A 20440-nucleotide genomic window follows, 5' to 3' on the forward strand; every position below is an offset into this window, starting at 1 on the left:
GGGCAGCTCTCCAGTGCCAACAGCAGAGCTCCCCATGGCACCCATTCTGTGGGTGCTGCTGGCTTTGGGGACAAGGGTGTGCGTGGTCCCCAAATTGTGATGGAGGTGCTCTTGGCCCAGGTGATCCAGGTGGTCCCACCAGAGCATCCCCCACGCCTGCTGTGTCCTCACTCAGCAGCCACTCCCCCCTCCCCGTGCTCTGTCCCCGCGCTAAGAGCATTGTGCAGAATTATGTATTTAAATATTTAGGTTTTCATCAGCTTTGCAAATTAAGCCCATCCATTAAAGCCGCAGTTTGGGTCCTCTGCTGGCAAGCTGGGCTGTGCCAAGCCTCGGGCTGGCTCTGCTCATGCCAGCCCTGGCCCCGGGGGATGCAGCCTGGGAATGGGACGTGATGGCCCCGAGCATCCCTGCGGGCACAGGGACCAGGGCTCTGCTTCCTCCCCCTTCCTGGAAACTCCTCCGGGCCTTGGGAGGGGCGTGGTTCCCTGAGGGGAACCAGCTGGGATTGGTGTTATTTGGGGTTGGTGTTATTTGGGGTTGGTGTTATTTGGGGTTGGTGTTATTTGGGGTTGGTGTTATTTGGGGTTGGTGTCATTTGGGATTGGTGTTATTTGGGATTGGTGTTATTTGGGGTTGGTGTTATTTGGGATTGGTGTCATTTGTGGTTGGTGTTATTTGGGGTTGGTGTTATTTGGGGTTGGTGTCATTTGGGATTGGTGTCATTTGGGGTTGGTGTTATTTGGTGTTGGTGTTATTTGGGGTTGGTGTTATTTGGGGTTGGTGTTATTTGGGATTGGTGTTATTTGGTGTTGGTGTTATTTGGGGTTGGTGTTATTTGGGATTGGTGTCATTTGGGGTTGGTGTTATTTGGTGTTGGTGTTATTTGGGGTTGGTGTCATTTGGGGTTGGTGTTATTTGGGGTTGGTGTTATTTGGGGTGGAGCAGAGAGTGCTTCATGCTGAGGAAAGCGGGATGAGGAGCAACGCTGGTGACAGGTGAGAGCAGAGCAGGGATGGCAGTGCCAGCCTGCTGGGGGCTCAGTGGCACTGAAGCTGGGCATGGAAGGGGCAGCCTGCACAGGGGCTTGGAGGAAATGGGCAGGAGATGGTCAGGAGTTGGCACTGCTGCCACGCTCGGTGCTCAGGCTGTGCTGCCCCCAGCTCACCAAAGAGGCTTTGGAGTGATCCCTGGCTGAAGTCATTACACAGCCTGGCTGGGGAGTAAGGGGCTCTTAAAACCTCGGGGCCTGACTGGTGGCTCCATGTGGGTGGGAGGGAAAATGGGGGTGATGGGGAAATGGGGTTCATCCAACACCAGGAGGGACAATGGGGGTGATGGGGAAATGGGGTTCATTCATCCAACACCACTGCCAGCTGGGCTCCCTGGCACAGCCACAGGGCCTGAGGGAGCTGCCACGGCCCCCAATGCCTCTGGCACAGGCAGATTTAACTCCTGGGAGATGCTGGAGCCCACCTGGGGCACTGCTGGTGCCTGGAGTGCCCATGGCAGTGTGGGCAGAGCCCCAGGGTGAGCACAGCACTGGGGAGGTCCCTGCTTGTCCCTTCCCTCCCCTGCAGGTGAGCAGCAGGCTGTGGCCTCTCCCTGGCGTCACCTCCCTGTCCCCCTTTCCCAGCAAGCCCTGGAGGCACGGCAGGAGCTGCTGGCTGCCCCAGGCAGTGTGGGCAGATGTCAGTGTGCCCATGGGAGGGGAGCTGTCCGTGGGCATCACCGCTGATGGGTGCCCATCTGTGCGCCTCAGTGCCCACAGTCCCTGCGCCAGCTGGGAGGGTTTGGGGTCCCTGCAGCCCTGCCTGGCCTGGGGGTCCCTCCATGGGGGTCTCCCAGCTCTGTTGGTGCACTCCTGGTGCTCTGGCTGTGGGGTCCCAGCTCTGGCAGTCGATGCCCTCTGTGCCATGTCCTGGCTCCTGTGGGCAGGATGGGAACTGCTGTGGGGGTTGGAGGTGCCTGTGCCATGGGGCTGCTGGATTCTCAGCCCTGCCAGCCCTTCCAGTGCACGCTGCCATGGCCCATTCCCTGTGCCACCTCTTTCCTTCTGTACCAACTTCCCATTCCTTGTGCCACCTCTTTCCTTCTCAACCATCTTCCCATTCTCTGTGCCACCTCTTTCCTTCTCAACCAGCTTCCCATTCTCTGTGCCACCTCTTTCCTTCTCAACCATCTTCCCATTCCCTGTGCCACCTCTTTCCTTCTCAACCAGCTTCCCATTCCCTGTGCCACCTCTTTCCTTCTCAACCATCTTCCTATTCCTTGTGCCACCTCTTTCCTTCTGTACCAACTTCCCATTCCTTGTGCCACCTCTTTCCTTCTGTACCAACTTCCCATTCCTTGTGCCACCTCTTTCCTTCTCAACCAACTTCCCATTCCTTGTGCCACCTCTTTCCTTCTCAACCAACTTCCCATTCCTTGTGCCACCTCTTTCCTTCTCAACCATCTTCCCATTTCTTGTGCCACCTCTTTCCTTCTGTACCAGCTTCCCATTCTCTGTGCCACCTCTTTCCTTCTCAACCAGCTTCCTGGCACCTTGCTGCCAGGCCCATCCTGGAGTGGTTTCTCAGTTCCCCATCCTAAAGGGCTTTTGAAGATGTGGCTCTTCCACCAAGATCTGCTTTGGGCTTTGCAGGGATGGAATGCCAGGCTCCTTCCTTTGCCTTGGCGGCTCCAGGATGCTCCAGCTCCTTTGCACACCCAGCACAGCAGCTCCTGCCCCCAGAGAATCAGGTCTGGGGCGGGGCTGGGTGGTCCTGGGCTGTGTGTGCAGTGCGGGGAGGGGGTTCCTGTCCCCCCGGGGTGGCAGCAGGCACAGTCAGCGCCGTTGTGGCGGGAAGTCCCCGCGCTGGCGGCCGTGCGGGATCCCTGGCAGCTGCGGGCGCCTCGTGGCCGTATTTCCTCGCTCTGCTCCAGGAGTAATTGCTCAGATGGGGACGTGGGGCAACTCCCATCCCTCTCCCGGCATGGTAATGAGTGAAGAAGACTCAAAGACAAATGGCTCATTAAGAAGCAGTGCTGCATTGCAGGATTTTTCATCCCACCAACCGCTGCATCAGCAGAGGCAGCACCTCTCGCGCTCGCTCTCTCAGCCCTGGAGAAGGAGCTGTCAGGCAGCTGGGGCTGGTGCCAAAATTAATCATGTGCCTAATAACGTGCCCAGCCCGTCGAACGGCCTGTCCTCAGCCTCCAGGCTCTGGGGCAGGGTGGCTGTGCTGGGCTGGAGCCCTGGGGCATCGTGGATTTGGGGTTGGTGCCTGGGAAGTGCCCATTCTAGGTGAGAAGGGATGTGCCAGGGCAGGGCAGGGCTGAACCAGGGGAGATGCCCCCAGCCTCGGGGTGCCAGAGCCCCCCAGTTATGTCAGGATGTCAGGATCTCCCAGATTTTTTGGGGTGCTAGAGCCTCCCAGCCCTGTCGAGGTCCCAACCAGCTGTGCTGGCTTTTGTGGCCTTCCCAGTGGCCTCAGCAAACACTTCCTGCTCCACTCATATTTGCAAATCCTCAGCTTGTGTTCATCTTTCATGACTTTTAACAAATCTTGCCTCATCCCTTTTTTCCAGCGGTGCTCGGTTGGATCCTGCCCCTCACAGCCCTCTGCAGGCAGTGCCTGCCTGCAGCTGCTCTGCTTTCTTTTATTAACAGTAATTGGTTTTGATTTCCTGATTGCAGCCAGTGTATTTCTGTGATCTTTGCATCCTGCTCACACTGTTCTCCTCTTTCCCTTCTCCTCTTTCCCTTTTTCTCTTTCTCCTTCCCCCATTTCTCTTGCCTTTTCTTCTTTTCCCCCTTTCCTTTCCCATTCCCTTTCCCTTTCTTCACCTTTCCCCTTTCTCTTCTAAATTAGGTGATCTCTTACTAAGCCCCTCTTTTTTCCTCCAGACTGTGTAAATTTTACTAATTCAGCCTCATAAAATAACAGTGCAATTAGTAATAAAATAAAATGTTTGCTTTCCACAATCCTTCTCACTTACAACGAGCGGGGAAAGAGTAAATAGATTAAAAGCACGGTGGAAACGACCTGGCTGTATTCCATATTTATTTTCTTACGATGACCGTAGATCAAATTTGCTCAGCCCCTAAGTGGGAAAACCACTTTATTTTATTTTTTTTCCCCGGCTCCAGCTCGCTCACGCTGCGTGTTTGTTCTCTCCCGCTTTCATCCCAAGCCGTAAAGGTCCCCAGCAGGACCCAAGCTGGCAGAACCTCGCATTAATTTGCAGAACGGGCCGAGCTCGCACTTCTGCCGGGCTGGAAGGTGGAAATAAAGCCCCTTTGGTGGCGCTGGGAAGGCGGGGTGGCAGGAGGAGGCTTTGTGGAGCCAGCGGCCGGAGCCGGAGCGAATCAAAGTCGGTGGCGAGGTGGCCGCTGGGCCGGCTCTGGCACCCGCTGGCAGGAGATTGCATAACAGGATGGGACTGGCGATGGTTTTTGGGGCTAAACTGGGTGAAACACGTGGCCGTGGCCGTGCGGAGCTGTCCCCGTTGTGCGCTGGTGTGGGGCGGCCTCAGGGGATGATGGAAGGCTGGGCTGATAAAAAATACACAGGGAGGTGGCTCAGGCTGGTTTTGGGGGGGAACACCTTTGCTCTGGCTTCATCCCCATCCTGTTCCTCCCCCAGAGCTGCTGGCCCAGGGATTCCCAGCGTGGAGGAGCTGCTGCTGGTGAGGCCATGAGGACAGCATCCCCCTGAGCGCCGGGCGGTGAGTGCCACCCGTGGGCTGCCCATGGTGGGGCTGCTGGGGGAGGACAGGGGGCCAGGACCCCCTGAATGCAGAGCCATCAACCCCAGCTCTTGGGGTTAGACATGGAAGTGTTGAAAACCCAGTCTTGCCCTGTGTCAGGGTGGTTTGCCAGACCCAGACATTGTGGTAGGGTTTTGATGACCTCTCACATCCCCGCTGGTGTTCCTGGAGCTGGAGGAAGGATGGGAGGATCCTGGGTGCTGTGGGGTCCCAGGGAGGCTCAGGCTCCTGGTGGGTCTGCCCTGAGTCCCTGCAGCCCTGGGGCTCGGCACGGTGCTGCCTCCAAGGCAGGGATCTCACGGGGCAGCTGCTGGGAAGTGGAGCTGCCTCTGCCAAGGGCTCCCATGGGAAATTAAGCAGGAGAATGAATTTCAGGATGGCCTGGAGCACCAGGGACTCCGAACCCCTCTCCTCCCTGTGCTGACCCTCCAAATGGGGAGAGACATCAGAGGAGGTGGTGATGGGGAGCCACTGGTGGGAGTTTCTCCAGGCTGGAAGCAATAAAGGCGAGGAGTGAGTTATTTGTAATGGTAATTATGCTCTTCCAGTTTATCCTAGCACATAATTGTGTGGGCGGTAGGTTCCCACTGGTGGTAATTACCCTGGTGTTAAATGGCACAAAATTCAGCTGGGCTGGGTTTTTCCCCCTTGACTTAAATCTGCGCTTTGGTGGCACAAATCCCTCCATCCCAAGAGGTGCTCAGTGCATTTGGAGGGACACAGCTCCAGCTCTCGGCCGTGTGCCCATGAGCCAGCCCCAGTGCCATGTGCCAGCCTGCCCACACTGCCCTCCTGGCACAGGGGACAGGAGCGACATCTCCCATCATGGCACGAGGCCATTGGGCCATCCCCCTTGCACTGCGCCACCCATTCTGAGCCCCACAAGGTCTCTCCCACCCCTTTCTCCATCCCGAGGCTGCCCTCAGGGATCGCGGCAGGTCCCTGGGCAGGGCACAGACGCCTGTGCCGCCTTGCTGAGCTGGGACACGGACGCTCCAGCCCGGGTGTCCCCACCCGCTGCCGGCGCTCCGCAGGTGCGGGGGAGCGGCGGCGCTGCCTCGCCCCGCCCGCGGCTCCGGCTCTGTTGAATTCCTGCACCTGCCGAGCACAAAAGCCCGGCGGGCTCGTGCTGACAGGCTCCGCAGATATTTTGACTCCTTCTCGCCGCCGCGGCAGCAATATTTGGATCAGCTGAGAGCTTCCCTCCCCGAGCAGGAGATGATAGCTCAGCCCGCGGAGGCAGAGCTGGGCTGGGAGCCTGTTTGTCTGTCTGTCCTTCCGTGCTGCTGCTCGATCCCAGGCCAGGGAGGCAGCTCCATCCCACGCCGCTGCTCCTGCTCCCCGCAGCAGCTGTCTGGGGAGGGGAGAGGATTCATCTGCACCAGCTGCACCTTCCGCTCAGCAATTAGGGAGCCTTGTTAGAGCAGGAGCGGGATCTGAGGATGGGGAGCAGAGCAGGATGGAGCCATCCAGCCTCAAAAAAGCTGGGAAGGAAGGTGGTGATGGCTTAGGGCAGATGCGTTCTCAGGGCTCTCTCTGCTGCTCAGGGCCAAAATGCCATTGCTGTCCACCCCTACACCCCATGGGGACCCCAATTCGCTCTCTCCTCCAGGGCTCTTTGGGGCCACAACCCCGTCCCACCAGCCCTCCCAGTGTCCCTCGTTTCCAGTCTCCATGGTCAAATCCCCACGAGCCACAGGGAGCATCCCACGGTCACCTTTCCCTGCAGCCAGTCTGGGAGACGTGCTGCCTGCAGCACCCTGCTCAAATATGACAACAAGAGCGTTAACGATGCCTGTTAATTAGCAGAGATACTCTGGAGAATAAGTAATTTCCTCATTTACAGTCCAACCAAAGACGGAGCCTTTGAGGGGCTGCAAGGCACACAAACCTCCATGGGTGCAGGTGGCTCAGGCTTGGTTGGCACTGGCTTAACGCCGTCCATCCTCCTGCTTTCTCCTGGGGCTGCCCCTCACACAGCACAGCCACCTCAGCTCCTGGCTCCCCATCCAGAGGGTTTGCAGGGCAGGAGAACCCTGGATCGTGGGTCTCCATGTGGGGCTGGATGGAGACATCAGAGCTGGGCCCCCCCTGCACCCCACGGCAGCTCATTAGCGGCGCTGTGAATCGCAACGGCTGAAAAACCCAGCCAGAGCCGCTTCCTAATGGAGAAACGCTTCATAATATTTGGTGTTGCAGAAGAAAACAAGGATCTGCTGGTGGCAGCATGTCCTCCCTCGCCGTCTGCAGGCCCTGCTGCCTGCATGGCTGCTGGCAGCACCTTCTCCTTGCCATTGCCCCCTCCAAGCACCCAAGCTGGGGGTAACCCCAGGTGCCTGGTGTGCGCACTGTGCTCCTGTCACCATGTGGAAAGCCAGGATTCTGGCACTTCACGGAAGCTTCCCAACCTTCTCAGCTGGTTCCTGTAAGATAGCCCCCAATGTTCTGCTGGTTGTGGGTGTGCAGAGGGGGTCTTGACACTGTTCTTGTCCCTCTCCCCACAGATGAGCCCGCAGGGGCATCCCGGCAAGATGCCGAGGCGATGGGGTGGGTGCTGAAATGATGAAGGGCTACCATGGGGAGCGTAGCCAGACACAGCCCTCCTCCGGCCACCGCTGCCGCTGCATCCCTGACAACTGCGAGCATCCCGCCGACTGCATCCCCGAGGGCCGGCCGCCCTACCTGCCCAGCCCCAGCGAGCCGTGTTCCCTGGAGCATCCCTACTGCCCCGGCGCGGGCAGCGAGTGCCCGGGCGGGCCCCTGAGCGAGCCGCCCTCCGCCAGCGCCAGCAGCACCTTCCCGAGGATGCATCACGCGCAGCAGCAGCAGCAGCAGCAGCAGCAGCAGCAGCAGCACTACGACTCCTGCGACGAATGCATGGCGACCGCCCACCCCGCCAGCAAGATCAACCGCCTGCCCCCCACGCTGCTGGACCAGTTCGAGAAGCAGCTGCCGCTGCACCACGACGGCTTCCACACGCTGCAGTACCCCCGGGCCGGCGGCGCCGAGCCCCGCAGCGAGAGCCCCAGCCGCATCCGCCACCTCGTCCACTCCGTCCAGAAGCTCTTCGCCAAGTCCCACTCCCTGGAGGCGCCGGCCAAGCGGGACTACAACGGCGCCAAGATGGACGGCCGCGGGGACGGCTACCACCACCACCACCACCACCACCACCATCACCACCACCACCACCAGTCCCGCCACGGCAAGCGCAGCAAGAGCAAGGACCGTAAGGTGGACTCCCGGCACCGGTCCAAGATGTTGGGCTGGTGGAGCTCCGACGACAACCTGGACAGCGACAGCAGCTACATGGTGTCCGGCCGGCACGCCGCCGAGCAGGGCAGCCAGTACTGCGTGGACGCTCCCGAAAGTGCCTTCAGAGACTTGACCTTGAAGAGTCTAAAGGGCGGCGGGGAAGGAAAATGCCTGGCCTGTGCCGGCATGTCCATGTCTCTGGATGGCCAGACGGTCAAGAGGAGTGCCTGGCACACCATGACCGTCAGCCAGGCCCGTGAAGCCTATCCCAGCGCCGGCGGCACTGAGAAGACCTTGATGCTTCAGGAAGCAAAGGCCAAAGACCGAGCGTACCAGTACCTGCAGGTGAGGGGCTGGGCAGGATGAGGGGATTGGGGTGACTGTGGGGCGAGCCTGAGCTGGGACCCTCCATCCAGCAGCCTGGGGTGCTGTGGGGATGCTCCAGCTCTGCTCTGTGTCCCCAGCACCTGTGTCCCATTCCCATGGCCCCGATGTCCCCTTGAAGTCCATCTGCTGCCTCCTGCCCTGTGCTGCATTTGCGGTCAGACAGCTCTGTCAGCTCAGGGCCACCAGCAGTCCTGTGTCTGCTCCCTTCTCACTGCTTTTATCCTGCCTGTGTGTCTGGCTGGGTGCCACTGCCTGCCTCATCACCGGGCTCCCTTCTAGGTCACCCCCCTTCCAATTAAAAGCTAATTAACTCTTCTCTCCCTTTCCTGGGGGAAGGAGACAGGGAGCAGCAATGCTGTGCTGGCCGGTGGTGAGGGTGGCTGGGGCCTGTCTCCTAGCAGCCGGGGCATTGGGGCAGGGTGCTGCCCCCATCACCCTGGCTGGGGGCCCCAGGGGACACTGTCCCCCTGTCACTGCCCTATAAGGACCCCATGGTGCTGGCGTCAGCAGCACGTGGTGCCACTGGTGTCCGATACGTCAGGCGGGTGCTGCGCTGGCATGGGTGGGATTTGGCCCAGACGCTCCTGCCAGAGGGGCCGTGAGGTGGGAGCTGCTGCGCCGCCCTGCGCTGTGGGAATGGGGAGCTGTGCCTGTTAGGAGGGATCTGCTCTCCTGGATTTTGGGGCTTTCCAAAAGGGTCAGAGCCCCCAGGGTCTGCATCTTTGGGGTGCATGGGGAGGACAGGGGAACAGGGCACACATGCTGGATTTGGGCTGAATTTGGGCTGGATTTGGCCTGGCTTTGCATCCCACCTGTGGGACGCCGGCCACCACATCCTCCCACAATTTGCCTCCTGCTCCAGGTGCCGCAGGACGAGTGGAGCGGGTACCCGGCGGGCAAGGACGGGGAGATCCCGTGCCGGCGGATGCGCAGCGGCAGCTACATCAAGGCCATGGGCGATGAGGACAGCGCCGACTCGGACATCAGCTCCAAAGTGCTGCCCAGGGCGGCCACGCGGCGAGACAGCTACCGCCGCTCCTCCAGCGCCGACCAGGCCAGGACCAAGTAAGGGCTGCTGCCTCCCAGCCCCATCCCAGCTCTGCAGGCAGCAGTGGGGCCAGGGCCAGGGCTCCCTGGGAGGACGAGTGGCATGTCCCTGCTCACGGCATTGTCCCCTCTCACAGCACTGTCCCCTCTCACAGCACTCTCCCTGCTCACGGCATTGTCCCCTCTCACAGCACTGTCCCCTCTCACAGCACTCTCCCTGCTCACAGCACTCTCCCTGCTCACAGCTGCACTCCCCAATGCGGCAGCACCCAGCCCCATCCCTGCTCGGTGTCAGGGCACTGGGGGGGACATGGCTATGCTGGGCTTTTGGGGGGGACCTGCTGCTGCAGCCACATGTAGATTGTGGGGAGAAGAGGCATGTTCAAAGGGGGATGAGTGAGATGTGCTCCAGTTCCAGCAGGTGACAGTTTTGGGGGCAGTAAGGAGTGGGGAGAGCAGTAGCCAGCGGGAGGATCGCTGCGGCCGCGTTTCCCGATGCTCTGCTGGAATGTGTTGCTTTTGGTGCGATCCCTTCTATTCCCACTGTCTCTCATTAGGTTTGCAAGTAGGCACTATTCTGATTCATATATCTGTAACTGTCCCAGCTGCTGCACGCCACCGCGGATGCTCCCGCGGGGACAGAGCTACGGGCGCTCCTTCACCACCGGCCAGGTATGTTCTGTGCCTCGGGTTCCACGGGGCAGGGATGTGGTGGACATCACTCTGGGCATCCCCTGCCCTGCCTCAGCCTCACCCACCGCTCTCCCCAGATCAACGACGAGCTCAACCACCAGTTTGAGGCCGTCTGCGAGTCGGTGTTTGGTGAGGTGGAGTCGCAGGCCGTGGAGGCGCTGGACCTGCCCGGCTGCTTCCGCATGCGGAGCCACAGCTACCTGCGGGCCATCCAGGCAGGCTGCTCCCAGGACGACGACTGTCTCTCACTCTTCTCCATGTCGGCCCCTCCTGGGCCGCCCATCACCAGCAGCATCCTGAAGCCCAGCACTTGTGAGTCCTATGGGGTGGTGAGGGCTTGGCCGCGTGAGGGAACCCCACATCTCCCTGCCTGCTCATCTGAGCACATGCCAAGGGCTGCTGCTGCCCTCCTCCTGGCCTTTGACCCCTGTAGTGCCCGGGACAGGGTGTGAGCATCCTGTTTGTCACCCAGTCCCAGTCAGGGGGCTGCTCTGTGTCCCCAGCAGGCATTTGCCATCCCCTCCTTCTGTCCCCATCTCTGCCCCTTGCTGGGTGCTGCAGCAATGTGGCCAGTGTGGGTCTGGGGTGCTTTCCAATCCCAAAAACTGGTCAAACAGCACCTCTGAAATCTGGCCCATATCTAACCCAGCTTAGGGGCAAACCCTGTGGGGCCATGATGCCCGTGCTGTGGGAGGAGACGGGCAGAATTCCCTGGGGCCCCTGTTCGTGGCGGGAAATGAACAAATGTCTGTGTTTTCACGTGCCTTTTCATCCTGCGCCTCTCCCACAACAGCCTTCAGTTACAGAAAAGCTCCACCTCCCATCCCTCCAGGAACCAAAGCCAAACCTCTCATCTCCGTCACGGCGCAGAGCAGCACCGAGTCCACCCACGAGAGTTACCTGCCCAGCGAGGTCGCCCGCAGCCCCGCCTGGTCCAAAGACGCCGCGGCCCGCTGCAACTCTGCCGAGAGCCTGGAGAGCTCCAAGGTGACGGCCGTGGCCCTGGACCTGCCCCCAGTCCAGCCCCGTGCCGCTCCCAAGCCCTCCACCCTCATCATCAAGGCCATCCCAGGCCGGGAGGAGCTGCGGAGCTTGGCTCGCCAGAGGAAGTGGCGTCCGTCCATCGGCGTGCAGGTGGGCTCTGCTCCTCCCTGCGGGCTGCCCCGGTGGTGTGGGCTGTGCTGAGCTGCCACGCTGCGTTTGGGGGATTCCCTCCAAGCTCTCTCTCTCTGCCCCTCGGCAGGTTGAGGCCGTCTCTGACTCGGATACGGAGAGCCGGAGCCAGAGGGAGTTCCACTCCATCGGGGTGCAGGTGGAGGAGGACAAAAGGTACCACATGGCAGGACTGGGGCATTGGCTTCCCGAGGGCTTCCTGCACACCACTGCTACCCCACAGCATCTTCTCCCTCTCCTCTGTGGCTGAAACCCCAGAGCTCAGCACCATCCCCATCCCAGGCTAGCTGCCCCCACCTGGAGCAGCATTTGGCCTTTCCTTTGTCCTCTCTGCTGCCCAGAGAAGGTTCTGCCCTATTCCTGCCCTATTCCTGTCTCCTCTGCTGGGCTCAGCCCTTAGCTTTGAGCCCACGCCAGGTGCAGATGAACCTTTGGGCATTTCTGTAGCTAACCGTGACATTTTGGCTGGGATGGGAAGGCCAGGTGTGCCAGAACCTGCATGGCCTGCGGGAGGGGAGCTCTGGCATGGTGCCCATGCAGCCTGGTGCTCCTCTCCATCCCTGGTCCAGCACTGGTAGCCATGGAAACAGGCTGAGAGCAGAGGAGATGAGGGACTGGCAGATTGCAGCTGCTCAGGGTTGTGCCTGTGGCCTTGAATGCTCCGGGATCCACCCCGGCATTCCCAGCCCCATCCTACCCGTGGGTGTCCCTCACCCTGCCCCTGCCACTGTCATGCCTGACAGGGGGGATTTGTTAAAAAAATATGGATATTGATCTAGTACCGATATCCAACTGTGATGGACGAGAACTCTCTAACAGTTTAGAGTCAGAAAGTGTATGTTTATTGGGGGATAGCTCCCAAATACACACCCCAATTTACAGGTGATTGCAGAGTCCTTTTATCTGTACAAGTATTGAATACCCAAAATACAAATACATGTTCATAACTTTGGTATATCCCCTTCCCTGCTTTGTATGGTAATTAGTTCAAAAGCTATTAACCATGCAGAGTTTGTTCCTTGAAATGGGTCAGTGGTCCTTTTCATGGGGAGGGCTCCCAAAATGAGGAAGTAAATGAAGTCTTCCTCATTCTGACCTTTCTACATTTTCAATGCAAATATGACAAATGAACCCTTGGTAGAACTCCCACTCCCTGTCTTCAATTGGTTTCAGAACAGAGGAGCCCTACAATTGTCTTATGTTCCTAAAAGCTATTTATCAATTTCTATATTCTTCATCATAAACCCAGCTAACCAAACATTGTGCTGACAAGCAATCAATTATCAGTTAACTACCAACTCTTAACTTCATCAGGGCTTACCCATTTATTTTAATCAACTCAAATAAAGCTTATCTCTAACTAAAATCTTAGCTCCTCTAAAACCTCTAAATTCCTTAAAGTTTATGTTTCAGTGGGATGGGACAGTGAGGGACTGGCAGTGAGGGTCCCCACACTCTCCCTGTCTCTGCTTCAAGCGCTCCAAGAGCATCACAGCAACTACTAACTCTTAACTTCATCAGGGCTCACCCATTTATTTTAATCAACTCAAATAAAATTTTAGCTCCTCTAAAATCTCTACATTCCTTAAAGTTTATGTCTCAGGGGAATGGGACAGTGAGGGACTGGCAGTGAGGATCTCCACATTCTCCTTGTCTCCGCAGGCGAGCGCACTTCAAGCGCTCCAACGGTGTCAGAGCGACTACTAACTCTTAACTTCATCAGGGCTTACCCATTTATTTTAATCAACTCAAGTAAAGCTTATCTCTAACTAAAATCTTAGCTCCTCTAAAACCTCTAAATTCCTTAAAGTTTATGTTTCAGTGGGATGGGACAGTGAGGGACTGGCAGTGAGGGTCCCCACATTCTCCTTGTCTCCGCAGGCGAGCGCACTTCAAGCGCTCCAACGGTGCGACTACTAACTCTTAACTTCATCAGGGCTTACCCATTTATTTTAATCAACTCAAATAAAGCTTATCTCTAACTAAAATCTTAGCTCCTCTAAAACCTATAAATTCCTTAAAGTTTATGTTTCAGTGGGATGGGACAGTGAGGGACTGGCAGTGAGCGTCCCCACATTCTCCTTGTCTCCGCAGGCGAGCGCACTTCAAGCGCTCCAACGGTGTGACTACTAACTCTTAACTTCATCAGGGCTTACCCATTTATTTTAATCAACTCAAATAAAATTTTAGCTCCTCTAAAATCTCTACATTCTTTAAAGTTTATGTCTCTGGGGAATGGGACAGTGAGGGACTGGCAGTGAGGGTCCCCACATTCTCCTTGTCTCCGCAGGCGAGCGCACTTCAAGCGCTCCAACGGTGCGACTACTAACTCTTAACTTCACCAGGGCTTACCCATTTATTTTAATCAACTCAAATAAAGCTTATCTCTAACTAAATTCTTAGGTCCTCTAAAACCTCTAAATTCCTTAAAGTTTATGTCTCACGGGGACAGGACAATCCCTGCTGGCAGTGAGGATCCCCACACTCTCCCTGTCTCGGCAGGCGAGCGCGCTTCAAGCGCTCCAACAGCGTCACAGCGGGCGTGCAGGCGGACCTGGAGCTCGAGGGCTTCACCGGGCTGGCCGTGGCCACCGAGGACAAAGCGCTGCAGTTCGGGCGGCCCTTCCAGCGGCACTCCTCGGAGCCCGAGTCGGGCCGGCAGTACGCCGTGTACAAGACGGTGCACACGCAGGGGCAGTGGGCGTACCGCGAGGATTACCAACTGCAGTACGACACGGTGGAGGTGCCCCGGAGGGATGCCTGGATCGAGCGGGGCTCCCGCAGCCTCCCCGACTCCGGCCGCGCCTCCCCGTGCCACCGCGACGGGGAGTGGTTCATCAAACTGCTGCAGGCTGAGGTGGAGAAGATGGAGGGATGGTGCCAGCAGATGGAGAGGGAGGCGGAGGACTATGACCTGCCCGAGGAGAGTGAGTCGGCTGGGGTGGGGTGTCACAGCAAAGGGAGGGGCTGGGGATCCTGCAGAGCTGGGTGGGCACAGTCATTGTCCTGCAGCGCTCCCACCTTGGAGCATCTTCCCAGCCAAGCCTGAAGGGGTTGGGTGAGGGCAAGAAACACTGGGAAACCCTCTGGGGCTATGAGGAAGAGGAGAGACACGGTGTGTTGGAGGGCTCTGAGCTGCCTGTGACTGTCTGCTCTCCCCCCTAGTCCTGGAGAAGATCCGGAGTGCGGTGGGCAGTGCCCAGCTCCTCATGTCTCAGAAGGTGCAGCAGTTCTACCGCCTCTGCCAGCAGAACATGGTGAGTGCGGGCAGGGCAGCGTGCCAGGGGTCAGCTGTGCTGGGGAGGGGGTGTCTCATACTCTCAGCCATGGGCCACCATGGAGGACAGCTGGACACAGAGCCAGCCCAGGGAGCTGGGATGGCCCCATGGCCAGCAGAGCCAACATCCCACTGATGGATGAGGGTGGCACTCTGTCCCTCTGTCCCCACAGGATCCCAACGCATTCCCTGTGCCCACCTTCCAAGACCTGGCTGGCTTCTGGGACCTCCTACAGCTCTCCATTGAGGATGTCAGCATGAAGTTTGGGGAGCTCCAGCAGCTCAAGGCCAATGGGTGGAAGATCATGGAGCCCAAGGTGAGGGCAGGGCTCTGCCACTGGCACTTGTACGTGTCACCTCTTCCTCCCTCCTCATCCCCAAGCACATCTGAACCCAAACCACTGCCGGGCTCCCACTGGTGGCTGCTTTTAGCAAACCCTTGAAAAACAGAGCTGGGAAAAAGCGAGCCTAGAGAAGGGCTGCTCTCCCACTGCAAAGGGCCAGGCAGGGTCCTGGCACGGGGTGGATAAAGGGATATGCAGCCCTGCCTTGCAACCTGTGGGAGGGTCTGTGGAGCCTCTCAGCACGGCTTGAGCCCGCTGATAGGGATAAATAGGGATGCCCATTCCTGGGAGGTCCCGGCCTGACGCCCCTGTTGTGTGTGCAGGAGGAGAAGAAGGTGCCTCCCCCGATACCAAAGAAGCCGCCGCGCTCCAAGGTGCACCCGGTGAAGGAGCGCTCCCTGGACTCGGTGGACCGGCAGCGGCAGGAGGCCCGCAAGCGGCTCCTGGCAGCCAAGCGAGCCGCGTCCTTCCGCCAGAGCTCGGCCACCGAGAGCGCGGACAGCATCGAGATCTACATCCCCGAGGCGCAGACCCGGCTGTGACCGCAGCCTCCGCTTTTCTACCCGGACTGGACGGCGCGGCCGTAGCTCACTGTGATGGGGGGCCGCGGGGACACCCTGGGGCACCTCTTGGCCCCACTCACAGCTTCTCTCTTTTCTATCTTAGCCCTTTCGTGGATCCGACGGCGGGCGAACGCAAAGCCCGGTTCTGCCCCGTCCCCTTGCCCCCCACTGCCCGCATGCCCCTGCCAGCCTCTCCTGGGGTCCGGGGCTCTCCCTCCCTCCCTCTGCCTTCCCTGGGGCTGTGTCCCAGCTTTCTGTCCCCTTCCCTCTCCCCCAGCCCTTCTGCACAGCCGCCCCTGCATCCCAACCCAAAGAGAGGTGACCTCCGGCGCCCGGCCCCGCCGGGCTGGAGGGGAGGGGGCTGCAGGCAGGCCCCCCCGCCTCTCTGTACTCAGTGCAATCCCCTGGTGTGTGGCGGGGACGGGCCCCCAGCCCTGACCCCGGCCACAGCCCCCCAGCCCTGCCCTGCCGGACGAGGCTTTGGGACGTGCTGGGGACAAAGGGGTCCCCTCGCTGCTCCCCCCAGCCCGCGGCTCAGGTGCCGTGGGGACCCAGGGCTCCCTCCCCTATATACATATATAAATATAACCCAAGGAATAAACCAGAAACTACACGTGACCAGCGCTGTGTCCTGCCTGGTGGGACGGGCCAGAGCAGCAGAGGCCCCCCGGTCACGGCGAGCCGCCCCGCTTCCCTCGCACGGAGCATCGCCACACGCGCTTCTCCCCTTCCCGCTCAGCCCTCCTCCTCCTCAGCCCATCCCTCATCCGTCCGTCCTTCCCTCCTGCCAGCCTGGAGGCCAGGAGCACCTCTGCAATGTGGCACCAGCCAGGGACAGGCAATAGTCCCCCGTCCCGTGCCTTGCTGCAGGTGGGAGATGCTCCTCAGTGAGCCCACCTGCAGTGACAAGGACCACGCTGGGCTTGGCACCAGTGGGTGGCACCGGGGTGTGGACATGGCCAGCAGCCGTCCCAGAGTGTGGAGTTAGAGACGCCCTCAGGGGGACACCCCTTCCCCCTGAGCTCCTGGAGCCCTGTGGGGTGGGACACCCCAGGATAGGGCTGTCACCTACCTGATGCCTCTCAGGGCCAAGGGACACCCTGGGATGTGGCTGTTCCCAGCTCCCCCATCACTGTGCACAGAGCCAGGAACAGGGTGGAGAGCTCCCTCCAGGGCAGAGCAGCGTGGTGGGGCAGGAGGCTGCATCTGCCTCACCCCTGTCCTTAACCCCGTCCCCCACAATCCTGTCCCCCCTCAGTGTCCCTTTTGGTGGCAGAGGGGGGAAAATCCCACCGCTGTCCCTCCCTCTGCCGCGCCAGCAGCCCCACGCAGCATCACCAGCCACCCCCAGGGCAGGGCCAGTGGGTGCCAGGTAGCTCCCGAAATCTGGGGCCAAACCTCCCGAAATCTGGGGCCAAGCCTCGCCCAGGCCCTCAGGCAGGGCGGTGGGGACAGAGGCAGCTGGGGGACACCTGGCTGGGGGTCCCTCGCTCCTGGGGGTCCGTCGGTGCTAAACACCTCCGTGACGGCAGCGCCCACAAAGCCCTTCCCCACCCCACTCCCCCTGCACCCCCAAATTAGGGATGTGCCTGGGAAGGGCCCCCCGGCCCCCGCCCCGGCCAGCGCCGTGCAGTGACCGTGACACGTGGCTCCCTTTTTATTGTAACGAACCGCCGCAATTAATAAAGATGACTTTGGTTACTCCGGGCCAGCGGCCACTTCCCTGCGGGGACATGGCCGGCACCGGGCTCGCCTTTCAGCTGTCTCCCCTCCTTTTGTGTCCGAGGGATGGGAAAGGCGCGGGTGTGGTGTGGAAATTGGTGATCATGGGGTGGGAGAGGGGTTTTTGCAGGTCTCCTCGTGGATCTCCCCATGGAAACCTCCCACGGGTCTCTTCCAGCAGGGTCTCTGCTTCTGAGTCTGTCCCCATGGATGTCCTCCATCCATGTGGGTGTTTCTCTCCCTGTGAGTTTTTCTCTCCCTGTGACTCCCCACGTGAGTCTCCCCTGTGACACCCCCGTGGGTGTCTCGCTATGACACTCCTCGTGACTCCTGCATGACTCCATCTCCCCGTGGCCAAGACACCCTCTGTGATTAGTGCTTGTCTCTCCCTGAATCGTCCCTGGGTCCCCCCTGGGGCTCCTCCCTGTGTGTCCCCCCATGGGTGACACCCTGTGACTCTCCCCGGGGGTCTCGCCCTGTGGGTGTCTCCCCGTGACACCCCTTGTCCCCTGCATGGCTCCCCTCCATGTTCCCCCCTTGTGTATTCCTCCTTCTCCCCTGATGACTCCCCATCACGTCCCTTCCATGCTCCCCTTCGTGTTCCCCCCGTGTCCCCCCATGATTCCCCCTCACTATCCCCCCACATATTCCCCATGACTCCTCCTCGTGCCCCTCTGCGTCCCTCAATCTTCTTCCCTTCAGTGTCATCGCAGTGTCCTCCTCGGTGTCCCCCCAGGATTCCCCCCCGGTGTCCCCCCGTCCCCCTCATGTCTCCTCCGTGTCCCCCACCATGGCTCCTCCCTCGGTGTCCCTCCGTGTGCCCTCTGTGTCCCCTCATGCCCCCTCCCCCGTGTCCCCCATGATTCCCCCACCGTGTCCCCCCGTGTCCTTCCTCCCGGGTCCCCCTCATGTCCCCTCCTTGTCCCCCCATGATTCCCCCCTCGGTGTCTCCCCCGTGTCCCCCCTGTGTCCCCACGTGTGATTCCTCCCCGTATCCCCCCCGGTCCCCTTATGTGCCCGGATGTCCCCCCCCGTGTCCCCTCACGATTCCCCCCGTGTCCCCCCGTGTCCCCTTCTGTGTCCCCCCGTGTCCCCCCCGTGTCCCCTCCTGCGTCCCCCCGTGTCCCCAGCCGCTGTCGCTCCTCCAGCGCTGCGTTTCCCTCTCTGTCCGCCAGGGGGCAGACCCGCCCCGCCGCCCCCTCACGGCCGTGACCGGAACGGGCGGGGCCGGGCCCGGGTGAGCGGGACCGGGGCCGGGGCTGGGCCCGGCTGAGCGGGGCCGGGCGGGGGTCCCTGCGGACCCGGGCGGGGGTCCCTGCGCGGCCCACGCGGGTCCCCATTCCCTGCGGCCATTGCTGAAGGCCGGCCGGTGACCGCCGCCGGCAGGCATGTGGTCCGTGCTGTGGGCGGCCGTGCGCTCCAAGGCCCCGTACGTCACCTTCCCGGTGGCCTTCGTGGTGGGGCTGGTGGGCTCCCAGCTGGAGTGGTTCCTGCGCGGAGACCCCCCGGCCACGGCCCAGGAGGAGAAAAGCATCTCGGAGCAGCGGGAGGACCGCAAGCTGCAGGAGATCGCGGGCGAGGACCTGACCAAGGTGGTGAGCCTGAAGGACAAGCTGGAGTTCGCCCCTCGGGCCGTGCTCAACAGGAACCGGGCCGAAAAGAGTTAATAAAGGGCGATTTGGGCAAAGGCGGTGCCCTGGAGCTGGGGACTCCCCTGTCACCTGCACTGCTTCCACCAGCCTCCCTCCTGCACCTGCTGCTCCTCACCGGAGGGTCAGGTTTGCCACCCCATGGATTTGCTCAAGGTACCCAGAGCTCGGTGGCAGAGCGGGCAGGGAGCCGTGTGTGGAGATGGAGAGAGTCTGAAACTCCTCATCTCTCGCCAGGCCTGGCTCCTGCGCCACAAAACACTCTCGGCCTGGTTTCATCTGTGTTTCCTCAGGTTTGATTTCTTCCATGGTGTGAAAGTAGAAGTTTGGACCTGAGTGCCACGGGATGAGGTCAGGCTGACCGCTAGTGACAGGAAGAACTGCTGCCCTGCTTCCAGATCCCCTGTGGCTCTCGATGAACCCCAACACAGCCCCACGCCACAATGCACTGCAGCAGCCATGGAGCTCTCTGGGGATCCCCTCCTGCATCATCCCACCCAGGAACGGTGACAGGGGGAGCTGGAAGTCTTGGTCCTGCTCCCTTGTGGTGCTCTGAGCGAGGCGATGTGTTGGGAATGGGGAGATCTCTGCCCTCTGCACAATAAATTTCTGTCAGTTCTCGGGCCTCTGTGTCTCCTGCATCAGCACAGCCCCATCCCTGTCTCAGGGAATGTCTCTGCTCCCTGTGTGTTCAAAACCAGCTGCTGCAGTGGGACAAATGCCATTGCTGTGCCTGGCTGGGCACTGGCAGCAGGGTGGCGGGCAGGAAGGAGAAGGAGGCACCCAATTCCCAGCCTGTGCTGTGGCTGTGCCGCCCTCCCAGCTCCCCCAGCTGCGTCATCTGCTTCCGTTTGACCTCTTTATCTGGAGGAGAAGGGCTGTGACAGCACAGGGTGGGGTCCCAGGGGACAGGGATCCCACTGGGGTTTGAGCAGGGAGAGGCTGGCCGCAGGCACTGGCTGGAGTCCCCTCCAAAAAAACAGACCGCAGCCAGAGCTGCCTGAGCAGGGCCAGGGCCGGGGTTATCGCTGCCTCCTGCCTTGTTTTTTCCCGTGGTGCCTGAGCAAGGCCCCGGCTCTGCCCCGGCCCGGCCTTCCCCTCCCGGGGACGATAAATCTGCCGTGCCGGTGCGAGCGCCGGGGTCAGCAGGCAGTGAGCACTCACACGGCGCTGTGCCGTGCCCCGGGGCCATTCCTGCCCCGCTGACAGCTTTAGTGCCCTGCTCCCGGCTCTGTTTGCTGCCCGAGCTGCTGGCCTGGCCTGGCCTGGACTGCTGCCCTCGGCTGGGATCGTGGAGCACTCTGACCTTTGCTGCGAGGGCCGCTGAGCCTCGGCAGAAGGTGCAGGAGGAGCCTGGCTGTGATTTAGAGCCTGTCCCTGCCCTGTGCCACTGCCACCTCCCGCCAGTGCCCACCACGTTGTCCCCCTGGCAGGCTGGCGCTGTCCCCTGAAGCAGCCCCTTCCCCTTTGTCTCCTGCTTTCCCAGCCGGGCTGTGGGGTGACGGCTGTTCCCTATTGTGTGCTGGGGTGGGAATGCTCCTGTTCCTTCTCCCAGCTGGGACCAGCTCGGAAGCTGTCTGT

General features: G+C 60.4%; 2 protein-coding genes across 4 annotated transcripts in view; both read left to right on the forward strand.

Moving 5' to 3' along the window:
- The window catches only part of DLGAP3 (DLG associated protein 3), a 30086-nt gene extending 12839 nt beyond the window's left edge, over window positions 1-17247 (forward strand). For 2 of the 3 annotated variants that reach the window (XM_063177360.1, XM_063177361.1), the window contains exons 2-12: window positions 4629-4710; window positions 7257-8349; window positions 9254-9456; window positions 9996-10110; window positions 10209-10443; window positions 10925-11265; window positions 11375-11460; window positions 13807-14231; window positions 14470-14561; window positions 14755-14898; window positions 15249-17247. In XM_063177360.1, coding sequence (XP_063033430.1) covers window positions 7312-8349; window positions 9254-9456; window positions 9996-10110; window positions 10209-10443; window positions 10925-11265; window positions 11375-11460; window positions 13807-14231; window positions 14470-14561; window positions 14755-14898; window positions 15249-15467 — 2898 coding nt within the window. In that variant the 5' untranslated portion in view covers window positions 4629-4710; window positions 7257-7311 and the 3' untranslated portion in view covers window positions 15468-17247. The remainder of the gene's footprint in view (window positions 1-4628; window positions 4711-7256; window positions 8350-9253; window positions 9457-9995; window positions 10111-10208; window positions 10444-10924; window positions 11266-11374; window positions 11461-13806; window positions 14232-14469; window positions 14562-14754; window positions 14899-15248) is intronic. The other variant, XM_063177362.1, reaches the window with a different exon arrangement.
- Window positions 17248-18500: 1253 nt separating this feature from the next.
- SMIM12 (small integral membrane protein 12) lies at window positions 18501-19477 on the forward strand. Its single transcript, XM_063177236.1, has 2 exons — window positions 18501-19015; window positions 19153-19477. Exon 1 carries the CDS (start codon window positions 18599-18601, stop codon window positions 18875-18877), a length of 279 nt encoding a protein of 92 aa, XP_063033306.1. The 5' UTR covers window positions 18501-18598; the 3' UTR covers window positions 18878-19015; window positions 19153-19477.
- The last annotated feature ends 963 nt before the right edge of the window (window positions 19478-20440 follow it).

This window comes from Melospiza melodia, chromosome 27, assembly GCF_035770615.1.
Source record: "Melospiza melodia melodia isolate bMelMel2 chromosome 27, bMelMel2.pri, whole genome shotgun sequence".
NCBI lineage: Eukaryota > Metazoa > Chordata > Aves > Passeriformes > Passerellidae > Melospiza > Melospiza melodia.

What these genes read in the sequence shown, in the direction of transcription:
- SMIM12 (XM_063177236.1), top strand. Translation starts at nt 18,599, where the DNA reads ATGTGGTCCGTGCTGTGGGCGGCCGTGCGCTCCAAGGCCCCGTACGTC.